The 25951-nt window shown below is 43.5% G+C and overlaps 1 protein-coding gene across 1 annotated transcript in view; it reads left to right on the plus strand.

The window, feature by feature from the left end:
- Positions 1-25951, plus strand: part of ELP3 (elongator acetyltransferase complex subunit 3) — an 82325-nt gene that overhangs the window by 39121 nt on the left and 17253 nt on the right. The window contains exons 10-13 of the mRNA XM_065730501.1: positions 7746-7939; positions 13993-14083; positions 17568-17633; positions 22047-22274. Of these exons, the coding sequence (XP_065586573.1) occupies positions 7746-7939; positions 13993-14083; positions 17568-17633; positions 22047-22274 (579 nt within the window). The remainder of the gene's footprint in view (positions 1-7745; positions 7940-13992; positions 14084-17567; positions 17634-22046; positions 22275-25951) is intronic.

The raw sequence follows: 25951 nt of genomic DNA on the forward strand, positions 1-25951 counted from the left end.
AAATACTCCTGTAAATTAGTTTGTCTGCACTGTCATTGTGGTGTTGCACTCCAAGCAAGGATCGTGTGATTCCGTGTTTAATGTGACAGTGCTTCCTTAATGAAGCAGACTATCTAACTTGTGTTAGACACTTCGATATATCCAACCAATTGGGGTATCAGGAAACATTTCTTCTCCAAAAGAGCAGTGATGCAGTGGCACAGCTGCCCAGGGAGGTGGTGGGGTCACCGTCCCTGATGGTGTTCAGGGATGTGGCACTGAGGGACGTGGGCAGTGGGCACGGTGGGGTGGGCTGGGGTTGTGCTGGGTGACCTCTGAGGCCTTTTCCAACCTGAATGGTTCTGTGTAGATTGTGTCTTTGAAGCTACTGGGGAAGGTGAATAAATAACAGCTTTCTGCTCCTTGAAGAGTGAATTACAACACCTTTTACAGTGTTTTTCTCTGGACACTGGCAGGCATGTCCACTTTCCTGATTTGGCACTCGACGTCTATGTATGAGGCATTACAGAACAACCTCAAGGAGGCATGTAGCTTATTCTGTTAAGTGGCAACTAGAATGTCTGTTTTTGTTAACTTGAGCTATCATAACAGTTCAGTGTGAGATATCAGGGTCCTCTGCAGCGTGCTGCTGGTAAAATTCTTCAGTATTGTGAACCTGTACCTGTAGGAATTCAAAGATTAGCAAAATGAATGTGAAACAAATTTCCTACTGTGCCGCAATGTGCTCTGGTGTGTTTGGTGCTTTTTTTTCCTGCGGGTGTTAATATATACTGTTCTTGAAGAAATTGGCAGACAGGTGGGCTAAAGAGGGTGTTAGTCATAGTCACAGAACTGACCTTTTGTAGCAGATATGTTGGGCGTTATGGCACTGTTTTCTTGGCTTAGTATTTCCCAAAATCACATTTTACCTATGATACGGTGAAATTTGACAGCTTGAATATGTCAGGAGCAGAAAAGATTTTATTACATAGCTGTCAATAGGCAGGAAAATTGTAACAGTCAACTGGAAAATGGTCTTTGTTCTCTTCATTACAGAATGCTTTGCAGCTGCCATTTGGAGGCTGGAAGTTGGGATCATTGGCTTTAGAACCTTTTTGCCCCATGGCCACGTCTGTAGATTTTGTCGTGAGTGCAGGCATCAAGCACAAGCAATGTGATTTCTCTCAGCTTTAGGCCTGCCTGCCTTTGAATCGGTTTTATAGGGATTCATTATCATATTTATTCACATTTATATATATGTTAATGTACGTGTTCTAGGGGAGGTTAATTAAGAATGTTGCCACGTGGTATTGTGTTTGCATCAGACATCAATGATGCAGCAAGAGGGTTTTCTAATTGCAACGTGGAGTCAAGCCCCTAAAGAGCTCTTTGGTGGACACAATGTCCATTCTTTCTGAGGGTAATGCTCCTATGCCTCGCAGGTCTCGTTTTCTTCTCTGGAAATATTCAAAACCTGCCTGAATGCTTCCCTGTGCGGCCTGCTTTCTCAGAGGGTTGGACTGGGGGATCTCCAGAGGTCTCTTCCAACTCCTGCTGATCTGTGGTTCTGTGATTTGACACGTATAATTCCTGCATGCCATCTTTATATAAACCCAAGGCAAGTTTGGAAATTCCCAAGGTTATATTAGAAAAATATTTCAATTGTATTTTAATTATATGTATTTAAGATAAGTGCCTGTTAAAGATACTGTGAAGTGTGGGTGTGCACAGACAGCAGAACAAGCTTCAGCTTGCCATAGGTGAAGTACTGGAGTGTTTGCTTTTCTCTTTCATAATGGGCTGATCTGCCTTATTGTCACTGCATGTTTTGCATTGTCTTTGTGTTCACATAGGCCTTGCTGGTTTTGTGCATAAGATATTTGCAGAGTTATGGAGTGGTTGGGGCTGGAGGCACCTTTGTGTCCTTCTGGTCCAGCACCGTGGCCAGGGGCTATGGGAGATCCCCAAAGAAGAGCCACCACAGCTCTCTGTGCCTGGGCTCCAGTACACACCCAGCACAACAGTGCTGCTGATGGGCAGCTCCTGGGCTCCAGGTTGTGCCTAACACACAGAGCCCAGCTCTGTCTCCTTGCATCTCCCGTGGGGATTTATGGCCATGGTGGGGTTCACCTGAGCCTCCCTGACTCTCAGCCAAGCAGTCCTAGTGCTCTCTGCTCTCCTTCCAGCTGAACTGTTCCAGAATAGTGATAGCTTTCTTAGCAGCAATTCCTCCATGCCTAAAAAATTGTGTCCACATAGACACTTGTGAATATTTATGGAGACCAAACAGTGCATCTGGGCACAGTCAGGTGGTGGTGGTGTGTTTCAGCAGTTATGACAGTGATGTGAAGGGAGAGCCATGATCTAGACAGCCATGTGCAGCTAGTGCCAGTGTTGGCAAGCATGGTGAAAATTTGTTCATTGCTGGCAAAAAAAACAGAACTCATGACTGTTGAAAACTGGTGCTACGTCGCTGAGAATTTTCTCTACCAAATATTGTTATTGTGCTCTTTGTGTCCATGTAGTATCCAAGGAAATAAATAGGAGGCATTACTTTCAGAGCAACCAATATTTATAACAGCGGCCTATTCCAGCGTGCAATAAAAAGGCACTGCTTGGTCTCTGCTTCTCGGTCAGTAGGCCATTGTAAGTGTCAGTGAATACAGATCCTATCATTACATTTTAATTAGACCTGCATTTACAAGAGAGAGGGGAAAATGCAAATCTCAAGTTAAAACGGAGCCACATTTTTGAGCCACGAGCTTCTATTAATGCATATAATTAAACTACTAAGTGATTGTTCATTCCCTGTAGAGTTGGAAGTGTCACTCAACTCAGTAGCTTTCAAGTGTTACCACTATTCATGGTTATAAATAATACAGCTGGTGGAGATAAGGAATGCTGTAATATGGAGAGTGAAGATAATGTTCATCTTAATGCAGACGGACGTGAATTTAATCATCTGCTTAATACAGGGGCTATAGTAAAGGAACAGTTTCAAATGTGTTTATGGAATTAGATTGAGAGGCACGTGATTTCTAGTGGGCAGTCATTAAAAAATAGGCTTTGGTGACCTTTATTTTTAACAAAACCTGGCATTTCTATAAATGGCTTAACAAAAACTGCCTCACTTATCCTATATCCTATCTCCTACAACAGCTGAACATCTTGAGAGCAGGAAGATTAAAGAAGGCAACTGGATGTTTTGTAAGAAGGTGAAATGGAATCCCATAAAAAAAAAAAAAAAAGGAAAATGATCTTTTCGGACCAAGGGGAAGAACTGCAGCTTTTGGGCCCTTTCAAAATACGTTTCTAATTTCTCTGCTCTTAGAGCTGTACAGTCGGATTAAAGCAGAAAGATGCTATCTTTTAATATGGGCTGGTGTGTGCTATGGCCAAACTTGAGAATGGGGCTGAACCACTGCGTAGTCTGATTATGGTTCCAAATTGCTTGACCTTTCTGTTGCAGCTGTGGACAGATGCACGACGGACGGATGGGTTTATAATTCTAAAAGCTTGCTGCAGATGCACGTGGAAGTGAAATATTTGAGCACAGATCTTCATCTCCTCGTTCCATCTCACATTCTGAGCTTCTTTTGGGTTCTGGTTAGCGTTACATTGACTTCACATTGTAGTGTCAGCGGTGTTGGACGGCAATCACAGTGTCGTGCAATTTTCGGTACTCAAAGCAATTGATGGGAGTTGAACAAAAGAATTCCATCGTGCACTTTGATACGTGTGCCTTGATGGACAAATCAGCAGCTTCTTGGCATCTAAATGACTAACTTCACACTCATCGGGCCCTGGTTGCTCATAATGGCAGGCAGTTTATGAGGTGCTGGATGAATGGATCCTACAGATGCTGTTAGCTTTAATAACAGGGAACTTTCTTCAACAAAGGTGTATGCTAGTAAAATCAATTACTGTTCTCATAAAACATGTTAGCAGCTAACTTGTATAACCTTGTAGGCTGAATGTGTGCTGATGGGATCTTATTAAGATTCATTGTTTGTAATTCATAGAGCAGCTGTTCCTATGAGGAAAGTATGTTTAATGGAGCTCAGGTGGAGCACAAGAATGTCTGAATCCCAGGATTCTGTGGTTACTCAGTATATTATTTGTTGTGAAAGAGCACTTAACTTTTCTCCAACACTGCATAAATAGGGCAGTGTTACGTGATGTTATTTTAGAGTATGAAAAGATCTGTGTTTGTGAACCTCCTGGTTTAAAAGTTTTGGCTGATGGTAATTTTTATATGTACTTACATTTATTGAAACACAATTGCCAGTCCCTCCCTTCCTGTCTTTACGCACACATCTTAAATTTTACTCTAGCATTCCATCTTCATTATAAGAGAAGTGCTAAGTGCTCCTTGGCTTAGTCTTTAGCTAGAGGGGAGAAAATGTGAAGCTGAGAGAAAATTAGTTTCGTAGCTTTGAAGTTGTTTGTATTTCTGTTTGGAATAGGTGTGAGAGAGCACTATGCCGCATCCTCAGGTGATTGAAAAAGGCTGGAAATAGATAGGAATCCTTTCTCCCAGTGTCTTCTTTAACCTTTTGTATCACAGTGCATTAGCAGATGTGGATTAAGTCACGATGGAGTGCTTGCTAGGCCTGATGGAACCCCTCCTGTGGACTGCAGTGATCTTCGGACAGTGATCTATGGAACAAATATTGTTCAAGGGATTTAAACTGCTCTGGCTGGAAGCTGTTCTGAACAATTTCATCTGTTGAAGACACCTTCTAAGGTGTCTAATTAAAGAAAAAAGGGAAGGGAGGGGAAGGGAAGGGAAGGGAAGGAAGGGAAGGGAAGGGAAGAAGAAAAGGAAAAGAAAAAAGAGAAGAGAGAAGAGAAGAGAAGAGAAGAGAAGAGAAGAGAAGAGAAGAGAAGAGAAGAGAAGAGAAGAGAAGAGAAGAGAAGAGAAGAGAAGAGAAGAGAAGAGAAGAGAAGAGAAGAGAGAGAGAAGAGAAGAGAAGAGAAGAGAAGAGAAGAGAAGAGAAGAGAAGAGAAGAGAAGAGAAGAGAAGAGAAGAGAAGAGAAGAGAAGAAGAAGAAGGGAAGAGAAGGGAAGAGAAGAGGGAAGGGAAGAAAAGAGAAGAGGGAAGGGAAGAAAAGAGGAAAGGCTACAGTTACTAGTAAAGCTTTGAATGTGTTGTCATTTTATAGTTTTTCTGTTTCATGGGAGACTTAAAACTGTTAACAATTGTGCAGAGGTGAAGCTTTTAAATGTTGGGATTTACAGAAACCTTTTTAAGTTTACCACTGAAAGAAAGGGCTTTAGGAAGAAAGGTGGCACTGCTTTGCTGTGTTTTCCATTTTATTTTTCAAAAATAATGATAGTTATGAGTTCAATATCTTGAGAATATCTTGATAAGTAGTTTGAGAAATACATATGGAACGCTGTTACTATTTTAACATCAGCGTTACTGAAATCCGAAGCAGCATTATCAGCTGGTGTAATGTATTGACATAAAATAAGCAATACGTAGGAAGTGGCAAAATTCATGCTGTGATTGGAAACCCTAACTTTGACCTTGCCTGCGACTGCTGGGTGATTTTAACTTTAGCACTGTGTTGATGCGTTTGCCTTTAATCTGCAATGTAAATCAGCGACTGTTTTAAATATTCTGACTAGTGAATCATAGATGCTTTTGCATTCAGTTCAGTGTTGTTGCAAATATTAATGCACAGCCTCACTGGAAGCTTTTTTCCTTGCTGGAGTGGCATATTTACCTTCCCGTGGCTCATTGTGGAAGCATCATTGCTTTCTTACTGTAATGTTTTTCTCTTCTTCAGTGCTGCTTGGCCACATTACTCCTCTTATTAGAGAAGTCACTTACAAGATTGTCTCATTCTTTCTTTCACAGTTGCTTTCTTTTATGTCAGAACACATCTAAGCACCCACAGAAGTCTGTCCTTTTGAATTCAAAGAATTACACAATGGCTTGGGTTGGAAGGGACCTTGCAGATCATCCAGTTCTAAGCCCTGCCGTGGGCAGGGTTGCAACCCACTAAATCAGGCTCCAGCTCAGGCTGCTCAGGTGGGCATGGATGGCTGCCTTCTCAACCAGCCACCAACAATATCCATCTGTAATGTCGAGCTGACCCCTCGGTGCCAGCAGGCCACTCTGGAGGAGTGCACTAAGTGGACATGCTGTTGTCTCATGAGCACAGATCCTATTTCTGATTCACTTCACCTCTGTTGCTCGATAGTCTGCTCTACGAGCCCTGGCCATTGCTAAAACAAAAGAAAAGCTCTGCCCAGGTTGGCTGTCCAGGTCATGGAGGTGAGTCATCCTGGCTAGGGCTGCAGGTGTGGGCAGGGGCCAGCCCAGGGTGCCCTCAGTACATCATCTGTGTCAGAGATGACGGTGTTTTCACTGCCAGTTGATTCTCCTGTAAACACCAGCAGATGAAAGAACATGCTTACAACGAAGAGGAGCATTATAGAGAATGCACAAAGAGTCATGGCAAAAGAAGCACACCAACCTTTTAACCTCTTTGATACCCACACACGCTCCAGAGTGAGCACCATGGTGCTGGGGTCTGCTTCTGCCTGTCTTTGACTCATTTCTTTTTAGGCTAGTTCCTTGCAAATAGCAAAGCTGACTGGGGCTCACACAAGGTGCCTTGTCCCATCTTGGATACTTTACGAGAAGAAATGCAGGATTGGACAGCTCTGTAATTTTGTTGTAGCAGTGTAGGCTTGACCCATGGTCCTCATCTTGTTTTATTTTTCAGACTGATGGTGGTGCCAGTATCTCTGGGTGTGTGCCAGTGACTCAGGCTGCTGCTGGCACTGGGGTCCAGCGTTAAGGGCTTTACACCCAGCAGCAGGAGACCTTGCAAAGTCTCCAGGTGGAGCTGGGACACATGAATGAGTGGCAGTCAGCACCAAGGCTAGCACAGGGCTGCCGTAGCAAGCCATCAGCTCAGCTGAAAGAACTTGAATTTCTTTTTATTACAACAAGAACACCGTGCTGTAAGTAGGGTCAAGCTGTAGATTTCACATGTGCATTAGTGTAATGCAGTGCTTGTAGCTGGTGTTGGAAGGAGGGCCATGCCATCCCTTAAGGCAACTTAATGGTTGGTTGGTTCAGAGTTCCTTGCCCATCATTTTTTTATTATTATTATTGTCTTTTTTAAGTGATTTTAATTATTGTTCTTAAGATTTAATCTGAGAAAAAAAAACCCACACCACTTGCTGTGCAGTGTAAGCTAGTGGTGTTCAGTTTGCAGCTTTATAGTGGGATTTGGGCATAGACATTAGCAGGAGATACAGTCTGTCCTCCCGTTCTCCGGGATTGTTCAGAACATCATTGTAGAATAAATCTGTTTTTCGTCATTGCTATTCAAATGATGTGTCCCAGACACATTGATTAATCTCTAAATGTGGCCTGCTGAGATTGAAGATAAGTACGCTCATTTCTATTGTTCTAATTCTGAGCAGAGTCTGTTACAATAAATGGAGCGGTATCTATTGAATTCATGCTGAAAGGTAGCAGTAAGGCACAGACTTGATTCATTGCATTATCATGTGGATTTTTTCTTCAGCAGCTTTTTCTTTACATCTATAATATAATATAAATCTAAAAGTGTTGGAAACTGATAGGTACTGGGAATGCAGTGCAAGCCTGTCCTCCGTAAGGCGCACTCACAATTGTGTTTTACAGAACCTGAACGTGAAATTCGTTTTGTTGGGGCACCGAAGCCCCAGGAAATCTGGTTTGTTTCTCTCTGACTCACACTTTCCTTCCACGTTGGCAGGAGTTTTTTGAGAACCCTGCTTTTCGCCCGGATGGCATGAAGCTCTACCCAACCCTGGTGATCCGTGGCACCGGGCTGTACGAGCTCTGGAAGACTGGGAGATACAAGAGCTACCCCCCTAGCACTCTTGTTGATCTCGTGGCAAGAATCCTGGCTCTCGTCCCGCCGTGGACACGTGTGTACCGCGTTCAGAGGTAATTTTCTGTGGTGGGCTTTGTGTATTGATTTATTGCACTTGGAGGGATTCTTACTTTAATTACAGCCAGATCTGACTCAGCCTGTTAGTATTTTTCAGTCGTAATCGTTAACGCGCTAAAGATTTTTAAACTGCTTCCGATCTGTTCCGAATGGGAAAGGCCACATAGAATGAGAAGCTATTTAAACTGAGCTGCCTCTCTAATGCACCCATAAACTTCAAGATTTCTGGAGGCCCCATTTTCACTGCCAGTCAGATGAGCATAGGATGTGGCACACGTACTCTAATGATAGTGATGGATAATTGCCTCTTGGCTGTGGGCGAAGTTTCCTATATTTATTACAGGAGCTACAAGGCATTTCATTTTTTTTGGCTCTAAAGACTTCCTGTCTTCCCCCATGGGCATTGCAGGGTTTTTCATAAATATATTACGTTGGTGCTATTATTTCCATTCAGAACCCTCACTTCCAAGGACGATAGGTGCTACTTGCCCTAGCACTGTGTTTTCAGTGTGGGGTCCTTCTTGAATTATTTTTCTTCTTTTATCTCCTATGTGTCTAACATTTGGAAGGGAGGCTATGGCATACTTACCTGTTCTTGCATGTGCAAACTGTGCTCTGTTGGCTTCCAGCTGTATGAGCTGGAGACAGTGCCAATGCCTGGCTCTTTGAGAGTCAGAGTCATAGAATTGTTTGAATTGGAAGGGACCTTTAAGGGCCATCTGGTCCTGCTCCCTGCAATGAACAGGGACACCCACAGCTCCACCAGGCTTTCAGAGCCCCTTCCAGCCTGATTTTTCTCCAGGGTCAGGGCACCCATCACATTGCTGGGCAACCTGTGCCAGTCTCTTATTGTGAAAAAACCTCTTCCTTATAGCCAGTCTAAATCTCCTCTCTTTTAGTTCGAATCCATTTCCCCCTATCCCATCACAACAGACCCTGCTAAATAGTCTTTCCTGTTACTCCCCTTTAGATACTGACAGGCCTCAGTCACCTGGCAGCCTTCTCTTCTCCAGGCTGCACAGCCCCAGCTCTCAGTCTGTCCTCATAGGAGAGCTGTTCCATTCTTTGGATCATTTTTGTGGCCCTCCTCTGGATGCACCCCAACAGCTCCATGTCTTTCCTGTACTGAGGACTCCTCATCTGGATACAGCACTCCAGGTGAGGCCTCAGCACAGAGCAGAGGGGCAGGATCACCTCCCCCACACTGCTGGCTCATGCCCAGCTGCAGTCCACCAGTTCCCCCAGGTCCTTTTCATCAGGGCTGTGCTCCATCCTCTCATTCATCAGCTTGCACTGATAGCAAGCACTGCTGTAACCCAGGTGCAAGAGTGTGCAGAATGAGAAAGCCTTGTGTGGTAGACCTCACCTGTCTGGACTGCTGTATGGCATCTGACTTTTGTGCTCATTCAGAAATACGATGGAAGGACGGGAGGTGGTTGAAGGTGAGAAACTTGACAAAATATGGGCTGAGGCTTATTAGTGGAGTTTCTCAAACATGTCTTCAAAAACAAGACTTGTCAAAATCTTACTTAAATCCCATGACACAGAATGTAATCGTGCACTGAGGAAACCTCACAGAAGCTGAGAAGCCTCATTGAAAGAAATGATGCACCAGCAGGATCTGATGGTGTTGAAGCTCAGAGTGATAGAGGTGGGAGGAGATGCAGTTCTTGGTTTGGAAAGGACCTCAAATATAATCTTGTTCCAGCCCTCCTGCTGTGGGCAGGGTTACCAACCACTAGATCAGGCACCAGATCAGGCTGCCCAGGGCCCCACCCAACCCAACCTCGAGCACTTCCAGTGACTGGGGAATCCACAACCTCTCTGGGCAGCCAGAGGAGGAAGTTTCTAGTGCCTTGGTCTGTAATATATACAATCTACTGTTCAGTGCAGCTTGGGAAAATGTTATTTTAGGATGCCTTTTTAGAGACAGAAGTATTAGTGCAGACAGACTTTCCTAAGACCTTATCTGAAATAATCCCTATCTTCAAGAAAATGAACTGTGGAAGTATGTGCAGGGGCACATCAGTCCTTTGTTTGAAGGGCAGATGCAAAGAGAAAATCTCTGCAAATCTGTAAGAGATAGAAAATGACTCTATAAAAATGGGAAAATTGATTTGGGCACAGAACAAAATAGGAAATAGCCCTGCATAAAGTGAGAGCAGGAGCTGGGAATTTCCTGTCAGCCAGGGGAATGAGATTCTGGAGCAGCTTTGTAAAGTTCCCAAAGAGGAATAGAAGAAATTATGAATATGGTAAAGCTTGATTGGGCTGATAAGCATGATGGTGATTCAGCAGGCTGTTAACAGAGACATGGGTGAAATGTGTGGCTGTACCTGAACTCTAAGAAGGATGTTTTACTAATGAAGAAGGCAAAACATGTCTTATAGGAGACATCCACTTGTTGTTGCCTCAGGCTTTTCACATCAGTCATAGAAGCATTATTAAATACAAACTCTGGTCTTTTTTTCTCTCTGCATATCTGTCTCCCTCTCCCTGATGGATTCCAGCATAGGCAGAGTGTCCCATTTCATGATGCTGTTCCCATAGAGTGTATCTGGCTTTGTTCTTAGGGGGCTGCAGGAGTTTGCAGCCTAGCAAATCTTTCTCTGAACACAAGCATGGAAGGGTGTCTACTTGGCATACTGGTTTCCTTGAGCTTGACAATGGGTCTCTTCAGTCACCAGCAGCAGCCTCCATCCAGCTGTCATCCAGTTGTCAGTTATTATGTTCCAGCAGAATAACTGTTTTCTTGCTGACTGGCTCACGTTATCTCAAACTTGTTCTTGGTGATTACAGATTTGTACACCTCCAGTGCGAAGTCCAAAATCTATTACTTTGATCTAAATTGCTTTCAGGGTCATTGTGTGGCTCTGCAGCACAATAATGAACGAAGCTGGATTTCTGAAACATTCGTGGCCTCTTCCCAACACTGCTTCACTGAGGATAGTGGTAGGACAAAGGGGAATGGTTTTAAACTGAAAGAGGAGATTTAGATTAGTTGTTAAGGGGAAATTTTTCACTCAGAAGGTGGTGAGGTGCTGGGCACAGGATACCCAGAGAGGCCAGGGATGCCCCATCCCTGGAGGTGCTCACACAGCCAGGTTGGATGGGGCCCTGGGCAGCCTGATCTAGTGGCTGGCAGCCCTGCTCACATCAGGAGGTTGGAACTAGATTGTCTTTGAGGTCACTTCCACCCCAAACTTTCCTATGATTCTATGACAACCCTTTGGAATTTTCTTTCTGTTTCGGGAAACCAAATTAAATGTGTAGCATACTCATTGCTAGTGGTTGTTTGGAGGGGAATATCTCTTCATGGCTACTTCATAACTGTTGGAGGTGCTTAAAACTGTATTTGTCCTGAATGTTTGTGGAGCTGATTGGCACTGAAGTGCTTTGTGTGGAGAGGTGTGAATTGACAGCAGCAGTGACACGTCTTGAGCTATTTCCTTTGGTGGATCTTGGTGTTTTGTATGGATGTTATTTTCACTGGACTGGTGGGGACATGCAGGTATGAAAAAATAAAATACTTAACTGAGATCCTACAGCAGCTTGTGGCTCAGAATAGTAAAAAAGCTCCTGTTCATAGCAGGGAAGTTGGACTAAATGACTTTTAAAGATCCCTTCCAGCTCAAACGGTTCTATGATTAGAAAGGGGTTTTGACTTCCACTGTCTATTCCAAGCAGCTGGTTAATAAGTGTCCTAAGTGATGCTGAATAGTTGAAAAACAGAAGGTGAGATGGTCCCCATTGAAGCTTCTGGCAAATGGAACACTAAAGTTAATAAGGTCAGGATTTAATCTCCCACATCCCTCCAGTTGTTTAGCATGTGAACAAGTCCTGAAATTGTGAGGACAACACTGTTTGGTGTCTGTTCAAAGTAGGCTGTTATGGGTGTGCTAATGATGCTCCCAGGGTATTTATTTAAATGTCGTGCCCTGGTTTGAATTGGTGATAGAAAACCACTTTGTTTGCTTTTTCTCAAAAATCTTATTTTTCACATTCATATTTTAATTTGGTATGTTCCCTAGCAAGCAGTTGAGAGATGCTCAAGTTACCATATCTTGTAATCTTTCATTTATTTACAGTAGATTATTTACTATTTCACATGCCACTCTGGATTTAGCTGAAGACTTAGCTCTAGAAGATGTCAGGGCATTTTATCTGCGTCCCTCCAGGGGAAATGCATACAGTCTGACTTCTTGGAGTCGTTCCATAATTAGAAGAAAGGCGTTTTAGTTAGATTATCACTGTAGATCTAACATGCCCTGATGAAAATGCCGTTCTCCTCTGGTGTGTCCTTTAGTCACAACGTGAAGTGCTCATTTCCTCTAATTGAAGCTCTTTGAAGTACGTTGTGTTGGCTCTATGGTTTTGTATTTACTCAAAGAAACCCACTGAATAAATGAGCTGGTTAGCTAATTGTATTTTGCCTCAGCTTTTGGCACACGAGTGTAAGAGCTGAGAAACGTTTTGTGTATCTTTTGCTTCATAGAAAGAATAGCAAGAAAATCAGGGTGGGGAAGTAAAACCCAAGACATGGTCAGTGGGCATGGTGGAGTGGGCTGGGGTTGGACTTGGGGATCTCAGAGTCTTTTCTGACCTTAATGGGTGCACGACTCTGTGCTGAAATGGGATAGATCCCTGAAGACTGAAGCATTCGTTTGCATTCTTGACAGTAAAGGAAAAATTCCTTTTCTTGCCCCCTTGCCATGTGTCTCACACTTGTGCAAGGCTAAAGCAAAACAAAGATGTAGTCTTTAGGACCCATGAAAACCTTTTTATTTTTTACAGCTACTGCCAAAAACCAGTAATTGTTAATGATGTGAATGCAGGTCCTCAAGGAACTGAATAGATCAATTAATACGTTTTACAGAGGTCATCAGACAGCTGCTAGATGGTGATGAGTTTCAATCACTACTGAACCAAGATGGATTAAGCTAATTACATTACCAATTCCCTGAACCATCCCGTTCTCTGCATGTTTTTATGGTACTCAGTTCTCTTCCTTGTCTATGCAAACTTAAAAGAGAATAAGAGGATGAGTACTCATCAAGGAATGTAGATAAGCCACATTTTAAGACCAGCCTACAGAAAGTCTTTCTCACCTGTATAGTCCTCATTTCTCTGTAGAGGATCGGAGGGATTTTGAATTATTTACTAGTGCATTTGGGTGGTGTGTCATCAGAAGTACCATGGTGGAGCTGCAGCAGGAAGAGGGAGAAGAAGGGTTTGGAATCACTGGAATACCACGTTAGACAGAAGGGCAGTGTGGTTGGGATGTCCAACTAATTGCCATGCTTCTTTTTCAGTGTGATTGGTTGCATAAATCCTCCTTTCCCCAGTGGGACAATATGACTGCTGTGAGAGGCAATGGAGAAGCCAAATCTGGTCTTCCTTTCCAATTTCGTTTTAGAACCTCCCTCAGAGAGCTCAAAGAGAGGGTCTTGCCATTTGCAGACTCGCTGATTTACATTCCCACAGGAAGACTCTAGGTTTTCTGGCTGCAAATCTTTGGCTCAGCAGAACTCTCTGTCTTATAAGCAGCAAATTTCCCATTATAAACATCTTGTAATTCTCTTGAACTTTCCTGATGGTCATTCAGCTCAGAAAGACACGGTCTGGTTCCCAGTTGCTGATGTCCAACAGAAGGCATTGTGAGGAGTGACTGACCTGGAGAACTGTGCTAGTCATGGGCTGGAAGGTCCTTTTTTTTCCCCCTTTCTTAGTGAGGAGCTAAGAGCAAAATAACAACCTATTTCTCAGTGTTGTAAAAGCCTACTTTTGTCCTCAGTCTTATTACTAAGCTTTCTTCCTTCATTTTTCTCCTGCTTTTAGCTGTTTATTGTTTGTTTGTTTTGTTTTGTTTTGTTTTGTTTTTTCCCTGTGTTATTTCTTGTTCAAACAAAGACTTGAAACGAATGTATTTCAGGTAAGTTCTGTGCTCTGCTACTTGGGATCTTGGCCCAGGTGACCATCATGGTGCTTTATGGTTTATTGTCTGCTAATGCGGTTGCTTGAGGTTGTTTTGTTTTCCTTTAATACACAGAGACATCCCAATGCCACTGGTGAGCTCTGGAGTGGAGCATGGGAACCTGAGGGAGCTTGCCTTGGCCAGGATGAAAGATCTTGGGACACAGGTAAGGTATTTGTTAGTCAGTATCTGCGGAGAGCTGCTTGGTGACATCACACGAAGTAACATCATTTTTGAGGAGTGACCAGAAGACACATAGGAGCCAGTTTTACTGCTGAATTTAAACAGTCTGCCAGCCTGATATTTCAGTAACGCTGGACTAGAACTTGTCCTATCCCTGAAGGCACTTAGTAATAGTTTGTAATATTCTGGTTGGGTTTTTTTTTTTTTTTTTTGACAGGAGGAAACCTTTTAAGCCAGAGAGAAGGATTTATTTTTAATTTTATGCTATTAGAATTTCTCCTTGATTTCTATTTTCCCATGCATGCACTTACTTGACTGAACAATTGGAAGAAAAGCTCTTAGTCTGAGGCCAGACAAATCTTTCAAGAGACATTTCAGCGCAAACAAATAAGACTTGATATTCCTGATATTTCTAAGGTCAAATAAAGATATGAGCAGGGGTGGAGAGAAGGAGGGGGAAGAAGGAAGTGCATTTATGTTTGAAATCAGAGGCAGGTATGTGTACCCAGCCAAATTTTTCTCAGGAGATTGCTGTGGCAGTCAGCATTCGCAGAGCCCCACGCTGCCTGCTCTGACACTACTTGCTGGTTGAACCTCTCTCCAAAAAGCATTCATCAGCCACAGTTTGCAGGCTCTGTAGCCTCTGATAAAGATATGCCCAGGGTCTGCCTTCTCTTGGGACAGCCAGCTTGGTAGACAGAGCATCACATGAACCCTGTGCTCCCTCCCACTGCTCCAAAGGACTTTCATTGCTTCGGTGTCCTGGTGCAGAGGCAGATCCTCGCTGCAACACTTGCATGCGTCTGTGATGTGACTGAGTGCTCCCTCCTTCTAGCTCACCTTTTCTTAAAGTGGTTTTAAGGCATTACTGCACCCACAGGAATGGGAAAGAGGCAAAAATGAGGTGACCTAGGCTGGAGTGGGAGCCTGACTCTGCTAGGAGGGAATTGAAAGCCAAGTCCATATGTGTGGCCATGTGTGCTTCTGAGGATACTGAGTGAGTTAGATTCTGTGTTATTCTAATAGGGGCACAGGGATGGGATGGAGAAGGCTTGGGAAAAAAAGCAATGAATACAAAACAAGTAAAGGAGTGGTTTGGGGCAGTGCAGTAATGACAGTTTTTGCAGATGTAGCCTCTAATCTTTTTGCTTAAATACCAAGGATACTGAAGAAGCAATAACGAAGGCTTCATCTCTTAGTAGCTCCATATAAACTTGTGTTGCTGAACCGTATGATTGGTGTTTAACATGGATAGCTCCTTACTGCCTTTGCCATCTCACTCAGATCTTGCAGCTGCAGTGCAAAAGATCAGCAAATAAACTGCAGTGTCTTCCTTCCTGCTGGGCTTTCTTTATCTACTTAATCTCTCCTAACCTGGTGCCCTGAACTTCCTCCTTAAATCATTCCTCACAATCTTTCTCCAGGAGGAGGCCAAGATTTGGCAGAGAGCTTTGCTGGCCACTAAAGTTTCTATCCCTCCCACTGATTTTTCACTCCTAAGCCAGGCAGGGGAGTCAGCCTCCCTGCTGCAGTGAAACCTTTTCAGTTGAACTCTTTAGGGCTGCTAGTGGACCCTTCCTGGGTTTGATGCTAGAACTACATCGTTTAATCTGAACTTGATCAAAACCAGCTGGAGAAGCAGGGTTGTCTGATCTATGGCACTCAGGGCTGAGCCCAGTAATGGAGCTGAACTGTTAAGGGCTTGTCAAGCTGGCAGTGTTCACTGTTAGAAGAACCAAATCTGTAAAAAATCGCTGCTGTGCACATGATTATAGATTTTAATTTAGTGAGGCAGAAACACTGCAGCTGGTGGAATGAAGGACCAGTCTGCTGCAATACAGCTTGAAATATAAGGTACTGTTGTGATTTTCTCGTGTCAGAGGAGAAAGCGATAGATTTGCTTTGTCCTTTCTTCTTGAGCTTGGAAAAGGAGAGAAGGCCAAGGCAAGGACCTGCAGGAATTATATTTTTGTAGGCTCCCTAGTGAAGATCAGCTGGCTGTGGCAGTTTTGGCTTATCCCATCTTTGGGGTATGGATTAGTGAGGAGTTTGTTTAAGGGATGGGGATCAGTTATGCCAGTGGCACAACTGGTGTCTGTGATTGCTGGAATGGAGTTACTCCTGAGCATCGTGGTTGGAGGCACAGTGTGCTCAGCCACTGGGTGCAACTGGAGACATGTGAATGTTGGATTGGGACACAGAGTTTCAGAACATCTTCCTGGAATACGTTGTCCTGGGGTTCCTCATGAGGAGTGGGTGTTGTTCAGCCTTACTGTGCCATTCATGTAGTCAGAAGTCATAAAGCAGAGAAGAGTTTGCTCTAGAGTCCTGGTGCTCCAGTAAATCCCAGTTTTACGACAGCCCACTGTAACAACCACACTTCTTTTCATGCTGTATGGGTTTTCTGTTGATAATGGAATTTAAAGGCGTTCAGAGAAGAACTGGACATGAGAGAGAGAGAGAGTGCTTGTTCTGGGTACCCTGAATTTCTGTGGGAATTGGATTTTCACCCATTCTGTTCCTGTCTCAAAGTCTGGCTTTTGGAAGTACACAGCCAGGTTGCTGCTGATAGAGCAATTACAGCCCATTGGCAAAGGTTGTCTTCCAAGCCACAGCTCTTGTGGAGTGAGCAAGCATTTGAAACAGCTGCTTTGGGTAAAAGAGGTACTGCTTTGGACTGCGTTTGTCTGACAAAAGTTGGATTAACCTTCACTTTGGATGTTAACGATAAACCCACCAAGATGTGAGTGCCCTTGGTCTTTGCAGTAGAAGTGCTTATACTGTCACAACTGCTTACTGACATGAACAGCTGTCAAGTTAATCAGCTTCCATTGGTTTTGCTGAGATGCACAAAAGCTTATGCAAGCTATAACCCATCTCAGAAGCACTGAGTTTGGGGCTTTTTCTCCTCTTCTGTCTGACTTGTAAAAGAAGAAAGATTTAGGCTGTCTTTGTTTTCTTTTTTATTGGTCCCAAGTGTCTGTGATGCACCGTGGAAGGCAGATCAGCATTATATTTGGGTAGGACTTCTACAGCAGTTCTGGTGTGATCATTTAAGAGCAAGTGTAGGCTCACAAAAGGATTATTTAAAGACTATAAGACCTTAGCATGTATTTGCCGATGTTACACCTTTCAAGTGTAGGGTAAAAAAAAGGGTTATGCCAAAGCCTTTTCTGTTCTTTCATTTAGGCTGACTTCCCCTCCAGACTCTGTTAGTTGTGAATCAAAGGGTATATTTCCTGGTTGCTTAGTGAAGTTATTTTATACCAGCATGTATTTCCTTTTAGCACTAAGACCTCTTTCCAAGGTGTATTAGGGATGGATTGATGAGCATTTTCATTTCACATTCACCCTTGCAACCACATGCTATTTCAGCTTAGTTTTGAGCCCAATGGGTGGCTAGAAATCTGTGTGTTTCAGAGCCTAATGTATTTGTTCTTTGTGTTTCTTTCCCTTTCTTTTCCAAGTGTCGTGACGTAAGGACAAGAGAGGTTGGAATTCAGGAAATTCACCATAAAGTGAGACCATATCAGGTAAGTTTTGTCTCCTCTCTAGGAGCTTGCTTCAGACACAGTTTGTTACATGCATTTAGTGTGGAGGTGTTGGGACCCATTTGTTGCACATCCATTCCTGCAGTTTGCCTTTGTAGCTGGATCTGATTTTCCATTTATTTTCTCAGCAGCTTTGGATGTCTTTTCTTTAAGTGCTGTCACGTGCTGAAATTTATGGACCACCATGTTCAGTAAGCTGACTGTAGTCACCAGTTATTTGAGTATTTGCACTGCAGCTCTTTATTTTGCTTTTCAACCTTTCTTTTTATCCCCTCTCATTTAAAAACAACAACAAAAAAGATTTAGGGTATACCAAAGCCTCAATATATGCATACTGAACAGGAATGAATATTTAGCAAGATGAACTCACAACCTTTTGTAGAAACATCCATGTTTATGTAGGCAAACAGTGCATGTATAAATCTGCTCTGCGTGTGTATGTATATATTTCTGAGTAGATCCATTTAGCATATGACACATATGCTGTGATTTTCCTTCCTAAAATACTCCACGAAAAGATTACTGTGCTTGTTTTATGGGAAGGAAAATATATGCTGCTGAATTTCAAAGCGTCCAATTCAGGAAACCAATTCTCCATCTCACTGTAGTTACAAGGAGGTGTCCATCTTTCTGGAAAGTGGTCAGGATGTCCATGTTTTGGACCCAAGAAGATGAGCTCTCTAAGATCACATTGGCTTGGGATCCATAGAGTAGAACCATTAGGGTTGGAAAAGACCTTTGAGATCCCCACCCCACCATACCCACTGACCTCATCCCTCAGTGCCAGATCCCCAGGGTTCCTGAACACCTCCAGGTGACCCCACCCCTCCCTGGGCAGCTTGTTTATGAGAAGAAATTGTTCCTAATACCCAACCCGAACCTTCTGTGGAACTTAAGGCTGTTACATAGATGTGTGCTGCGGCCAATAAATGCAGCATGAAGTGTATAATGATTCCTAATAAATTATCTTGTTCTTACAACTTTTTAAGAACTGATGTTGTGCAGACTCTTTTGTACGTAGGCCATGCAGCCTTTCTGCTCTCTCCTAGTTATCTGATCTGTGGTCATTTCACAAAATACCTTCCAAAGATGTCCATGCCAGCAGTGCCAGTCTTATCTAAATTGTACATTTCTTGAGTAGTTAGCAAATAGCTTATCACAGGGTTTTCAAAGCAACGTTATGTTGAATATTCCCTTTGTTCAGCTCATCTGTCTGAGTGGCAGGAGGATGTCATTATGTAGTCGTAGCAAAATTTATCATGACAGCAAGCAAGGGAAATATTCTGAAAATGGTATAATTTTTCATGAGCTATAGACTAATGACAAGGTATGGTGTTTTCTTGGCTTTGTAAGTAAACAACACATCTTCTTGATAAGATTGGCTATCATGTCAGAACAAAAATGAATTAATTGTTTCCTATAATTAGTTCCACTTTATGCAGCTTCCTTCTGCTAAGGATCAGTAGGCTGTATGTATTTTTGTAACAGTGATGGTGTGTCTGCTCTTAAAAAGTCTTTGAAAGAAAAAGAAAATCAATTTGGAGTAGATTACTTGCCCATAGCTGCTTATTTACAGAGCTGTCTCCAAGCTCCCTTTTCAATTAGTGTCGTTTCTCCATAGCAGTGGAAGGTACTTGCCTGCTCTCAGAATGGTCAGAGCAGTGCAGCACTACATAATGGCCTTAAAAATACTCTGCTGAATTGTCGCTGTGAAGTGATGTTGGACTGGCAGTTTTTGAAGGGCAAGAGGCAATGACACTCCTGCTTTAACACTCATGTGGGTTTGTATCTGTTACAGGTACAAGCTACTGTTTCTGCAAAACATGTTGTTTTTCCCTTATCAAGATAATTATCTTAATACAGAGTGAGAGCAGCACAGATTTCAGAGCTCTTTTAGGTTGAGTATAATCTGCACTTGGGTTTTCCCTTTGTCAGGATAAGTTTGGCAGTGTACAAAATGTCTGCATAATGAAATGGACATTTATCAGTTGACCAGGAGGTGACCTGGTTTGATTTTACCACATTTCAACAAGTATCTCAGAAGAAAAAGGCTTTGGCCATCTCATGAGTCACTGCAACCTCTTTGAGTGGAAGTTTTTTTCAGTGCTACGACCCTCTGTTATGCCCAGAAGAGTGGGGAGTACAGAAGGCTTGATCCAGCAGGGACTTCTCTGAGCAGTTCAGGTGGTCTGGTATGTGCTATAACATGCACGTAATACAAAACCTGCTGGTGAAGGTTCCTCTAGGCTTAGTTCACTTCTGCCTACCAGAGCCTGTTGGTTGAGCTGTGCGAATACCAGGGCAGCTGGGCACTAAGGTGGAGCAAGCAACGAAGCCATGTTTTCTGTGTTACTTTGAGTTTGTTCTTGGGATAAATCAGGACTTCTCCAATCTTGCCATTTAGAGCTCTCCGTATGACATTTTTGGCTTTGTTTTTTGAAGTAAGCATTGAGTTACAGTGCTTTTCCACAGCAACATCCCTGAATGTCTGTAACAGCAGAACCTGCTTCTTCTAAAAACCCTCGTGCTCTCCCGTTTCCCTGTACGTTTCCATATTCCTCGTGGTGTTAGGTACACACCAGCAGACCCAGATCAGCCCGTGCCAGCTGTCCTCAGCAAGCTGGAGTGTAGTTGTGCTCACAGAGAGTTTGGCATGTTGACAGGCATCTGTTTGGGTGCTTACCCCACGAGCTGTGTGTCAGTGTTGAAATGACACTGCTTCTGCAGTCAGTACGGGATTTAATTGCGAGTTGCGTTCACCCAGGCTTTGTCACGGAGCAGAGCAGGCAGGCGACAGGATCCCTTATGGCTTTTCTGTAAACAAATCTTTAATTCATGGATTTCTATGTAGTAAGGGATTTGTAGAAGGAATACAGGGATCCTTCGCCTCACGAGGTTCAACAAATCCAAATGCAAGGCCTTGCACCGAACATGTGCTGTGGGATCATGAGGTCCTTAATCCCACAGGCTGGACGAGGGCTGCCACTGCTCATCTGTTGGGCAATGTGGGAAAGAGTGTTGGTCTGCTTAGCAGCTGGATGTTGCAGGTGGGCAAGGGAGCCCCTGCTGCAGGGATGGGCACGTATTCCAGCTATACCAGCTCAATTCAGAGCACGAATAGAGTGACTCATCATGTCACCACAGATGTGCCTTTATTATCATCAGCAACAGGGTACATCAAATTAACTCAGTGCGAACCCCGCTACAAAGAAACGCAGCTTCCATTGTGTGAGATTGGATCAGGTCTCACATTGCAGTAAAGAATTTCTGAACTTGTGTGGTTTCTTGGGTCCTGGGGCTGCTCCTTGGTGATGGAAGGTCACAACTGTCTGAAAAAAGAAGTTTCTTTTCTTCTTTCTTCTCTCTTTTCCATCAGTTAGTCTTTATAGCTTCTAGGTGCTCTGCAGAACTAATTTCTTCTACCCAGGCATGATCTTCATTGTATGCTCCACAGTCAGTCATCTCTCACCTTGCTTTTCCCTTCCACTTGTTGTGGTCTTCAGAACTGCCTTTATGTGGATAATTATCAGAACTGGTCAGCTCTTGGGATACCTGTTGAAGTGGGTTTGGTGTCTCCAGTACCATCTGAAGGAGCGAAAAAAACACTTCCTACTGATTCTGTAAAAAAATACGTTGTGATTTGTGATGTGTTACAAAGAATTCTGGAGCTCAGTAGGTGCACACAGATCCACTCCTGTTGCAGTTTGCATTGTAGTTACACCCAGTGTGTTTGCTGGAAGGAACCAGTTGATATTTAGTAAAGTTGGCTGCTTCATAGACACCTCAAGTCTTTTCTTTTGTGAAGCAACAAAGACGTGGCCCTAAATGCAGGTTTGATGAAGGCAAATGCAACACTACTCGCTCTGCATTAGCTAATTTGTCTTTGGAATAAATTTCAATTGTAGCTAATTCATTGAATAAAATTCAATTGAATAATTGAATAATTATATAATAAATATAAATATAATTGAATAAAATTCAATTGTAGCTCTTGGTTACTGGTAGGAGTTGCTGCCCCTGTTGATCTTGCAGTGCTCAAGTAACTTATAAAATTCGGTTTTAGGTTGCTGACTTAGAAACAGGTAGCCATGTGGGTTACCAGCCCTTCTGGAAAGCATGCAAATAGGCATTGAAGACTAGTTCAGTCCCACTGACAAATACATTTCTATTAAAGTAGCCCATGTCTTTAATGTGACTGCAGGAATATCAGTTCTTTTACAGTACTGCTAAAATCCATCTAGAACTAAATAGGCCTATAAGAAAGCACATCATGTTTTCTCTGAATCATAATAGTCCACTAAGTTTGTTTTTGTCTGTTCATCGTGTTGCTTAAATATTTTAACAGTATTTTTCTTTTCCTCTTTGTATTCTTCATTACTACTTCTGTTTGACCAGATTGAATTAATTAGAAGAGATTACGTGGCTAATGGTGGCTGGGAGACTTTCCTGTCCTACGAAGACCCAGAGCAGGACATCCTTGTTGGCCTCCTACGACTGCGGAAGTGCTCAGAGGAGTCTTTCAGAGCTGAGCTGAAGGGAGGTGTTTCCATTGTGCGGGAGCTGCATGTCTATGGGAGCGTGGTCCCAGTGAGCAGTCGGGATCCTTCCAAATTTCAGCACCAGGTACCTCAAGCCATCTTTATTTTTCATCTGTACACACCTGCTCCTCCCCGCTCCTCCTGGTAAAATTGGAGAAGGACATTCATTCGTTGTTTGGATTATAGTCTGCTGCTCCATCTCCAAGCAATTGGAAGAGAAGGTTATCAGGAGTGCTAACATGGATTTACCAAAAGGGAAATCATGTTTGACCAACCTTGTAGTTCTCTGTGATGTCACCACCAGTTGGGTAGGTGGGGAGAGAGCAGTGGATATTGTGTACCTTGACTTCAGCAAGGCGTTTGACACTCTCACGACATCCTTGTCGTGAAACTTGTCAAGAAAGTGTGGGATAGATGAGTGGATGGTGAGGTGGATTGAGACCTGGGTGACTGGCAGAGCTCAGAAGGCAGTTTTGAGCAGTGTAGAGTCTGTTTGGAGGCTGTAGCTAGCAATGTACCCCCAGGGGATCGGTGCTGGTTCCAGTCTCGTTCAACATCTTCATCAAGAACCTAGATGAAGGGATAGAGTCCATCCTCAGCAGTTTGCTGGTGATACAAAGCTGGGAGGAATGGCCGACACATCTGAAGGCTGTGCTGCCATTCAGCAAGACCTGGACAGACTTGAGAGTTGGGTAGGGAGGAACCTGATGAGATTTAACAAGAGCAAGTGTTAGAATCTTGTGCCTGGGGAGAAGTAACCACATGCACTGGTACAGGTTGGGGAGTGACCTCCTGGAGAGGAGTTCTGTGGTGAAGGACCTAGGTGTCCTGGTGGACAGCATGTTGGCCATGAGCCAGTAATGTGTGCCCCGGTGGCCAAGAGAAGAGGGCCAATGGTATCCTGGGCTGCATTAAAAAGAGTGTGACCAGCGGGTTGGAGAGGTGATCCTCCTCCTCTGCTCTGCCCTGGTGAGGCCACACTTAGATTGCTGTGTGCAGTTCTGGGCTCCCCAATTCAATAAAGACAGGGATCTCCTAGAAGGAGTCAGCAAAGGGCCACAAAGATGGTGAAGGGCCTGGAGCATCTCCCATATGAGGAAAGGCTGAGAGACCTGGGGCTGTTCAGCCTGGGGAAAGGAAGACTGAGAGAGGATCTGATCAGTGTTTGTAAATGTTAAATGGAGGTGGGAGGCAAATGGGTGAGGCCAGGCTCTTCTTGGTGGTGTGTAGCAGCATGACAAGGAGCAATGGGCTAAAACCTGTGCATAGGAAGTTCTGTACTAACATGCGGGAGAACTTCTTGACAGTAAAGGTGACAGAGCACTGCTACATGTTGCCCAGAGAGGTGTTGGAGTCTCCATCTGTGGAGGTATTCAAGACCCATCTGGACACTGACCTATTGTTGGGAACTGCTTCAGCAGGGGGTTGGACTCATTCATCTCCTGAGGTCCCTTCCAACCCCCATGATTCTGCATTTCTGTAACAGAAGTGCAATTGAATTTGAGCCTCTCCTTGCATTTCATGTTCTGAAATCCTGCTGCTTCTGAGGCTTTGCTGGTTTGATGATGTTTAAGCATTTGCTACTGCTCTGACATTAAAAAAAATAAAAGCATGGCTGAAAGCTATCCGCCTTACTCATGTCCACACAGTGTGAGAGGCCAGCTATGCTGCTGCTCATTTGGTTTCAAGTGCTAAGCATCTGTTTCAAGTGCTAAGCATCTGAAGTGTCTTTCTTTTGATATCCTGTACTGTAGATCTGACTTCACTGCAAAAGTGAAACAGAGGTGATACGTCCACCGTGCGGGTGTATTTCCTTCTAAAGAGGATCTTGTTCAGTAGAGAAATTTCACTTCTGAAGTCTAAAGTAGTTACAGATGGGAAGGTGAGGGATCTTGAGGCCTACCCAGTTTTCTTTCAAGGAAGCATTTATTGAACGAAAGAATTATCTGTAATTCCTACTACCAAAACAGAAGGAATTCAGTTTTGGTTTGGAGATGTTTCCTGGTGTAGGCAGTGTGGGGAGGCTTTTGAGTAAAGCCTCTTAGTTATGCCTGGTAGTTTATTTTTGCTTCAGAGCCACTTGTGAGGGCCATTTCATCTGTATCTTAAAAGCATGTGAGGAATGGACTGGAAAGCTGTGTTTCTAATTCCTCACAGCGAGTCATATGAAAATTGCACATTATCCCTCTGCCGCGTGTAACATGCTGTGGCTTGCAGCGAGCAAAAATGGGAATTACATTTTGCCCTGGTAGACGTTGAACCTTTCGAGTGAGCTTTTAAAAAAGCAATCAGTTTGTCCTCTGTGCCAGAACTGCTCAAGGCCGATGTTTTAAATTAACTTCCCCGTATTTATTAATCATTCCCTGAGTATGTGTGCATTAAGATGCAGTTCGGCTGGGCGCTGATGACGTTTGGCCGTGAGGCAGAGACTGTTTAAAAACAGTAATTAATAAGGGAATAGTGAGCACATGCACTGTAAAATAGTTCACGTTTCACAATTTTGGAAGGAAGTGGCCATCCCAAGTATTAAAAAATCGTTAAAAAAAGTTGACAACTATGAGCCTGTTTTAGGCTGGAAATGGAGATGTCACGGTGTGTGACGTGTGATGCTCGTTTGGAATAGTCAGTTGTTAAGACGTTAAGCAGAAGGAGTCCTTTGCAGTGGTGGGGACAATTTCTGATTAGAACAGTGCTTCAGAATGAAGATTTCAGTGTGTTACTTAAAAATGCCTGTAAGTGTTAAGTGTTGTTAGAATTAAATTGCATCCGCTTCAGTTTCAACACAGTCCAAGTCTGTACATCTTGTCAGGAAAACAGATGAACAAATATCCAAGTGTAATTCCTGCATCCTAATGTTTGAAGTGAATTAATCCGATCAGTTATCCCCAGATATATGGGACAACTAAGCTGTTAGAGTGGAAAGGCTGTTCTCTTGTTTCGAGGCATTATTTTGATGGCAGTAGTGCTCGTGCTGTGCAGGATTTCCAAACATAAATAGAGGCATGGATCTGATCCAGTATTTTAACTTTGTCTCCTGCAATTTCTTTTGCTTCAGCATCATCCATTCTATGAGCTGAGCCTCCTGGCTGTGTCCTGAGCTCTGGAGAGAGGTGTGGCTCTGCAGGAGGCATGTGGGGACTTGGTGTGGGTCTTGAGGATGGCCCCAGATAGGTCCTGTAAGGGGTGACAGCTCCTGAGGGTGGTGAAAATAACAGTTGTGAGGCAACAAGGCAGTGGTTGTATCAGAAACGCCGATGATTGTATCAAAAACTTAATGGTTATATTGGAAAGACCAATGGTTATGTCAGAAAGGCCAATGATTATATTGGAAAAAACAGTGGTTATTTTGGAAAGGCCTGTGCTTATAATGAAAGGCCAGTGATTATACCAGAAAAGCCAACAGCAGCTCTCCGGCTCTGCCACAAAGTGCCATAGTGTGGCCACATCCATCGCAATCCATCGCAACTGACGCCAGACTTGCAGTTGGGCAGTGTCTGCAACTGCAACCAGTGTCTGTGCTCTGGATTTGTTTAATTCCCATAAACAAGCCCAGGTGTAGCAAGGCAGCTGTCAGGATGGATGATAATTGTTTGGTAATCTCAGCAGGGCAGACCTGCTCAGTACCAACTCAACTCAGCAGTTGCTGTGTTTAACTTCGTTCTGTTTCTGCCATGGAGAGGCTGTCAGGCACTGGAGCTGCCTATGAATAATTGCACAATTAAAATAAAAACCAACCCAGTGGTGAGAAAACTGCTCTGTGAA

This window comes from Cyrtonyx montezumae, unplaced genomic scaffold, assembly GCF_038088225.1.
Source record: "Cyrtonyx montezumae isolate F1298 unplaced genomic scaffold, pur_monq_1.0 scaffold_13, whole genome shotgun sequence".
NCBI lineage: Eukaryota > Metazoa > Chordata > Aves > Galliformes > Odontophoridae > Cyrtonyx > Cyrtonyx montezumae.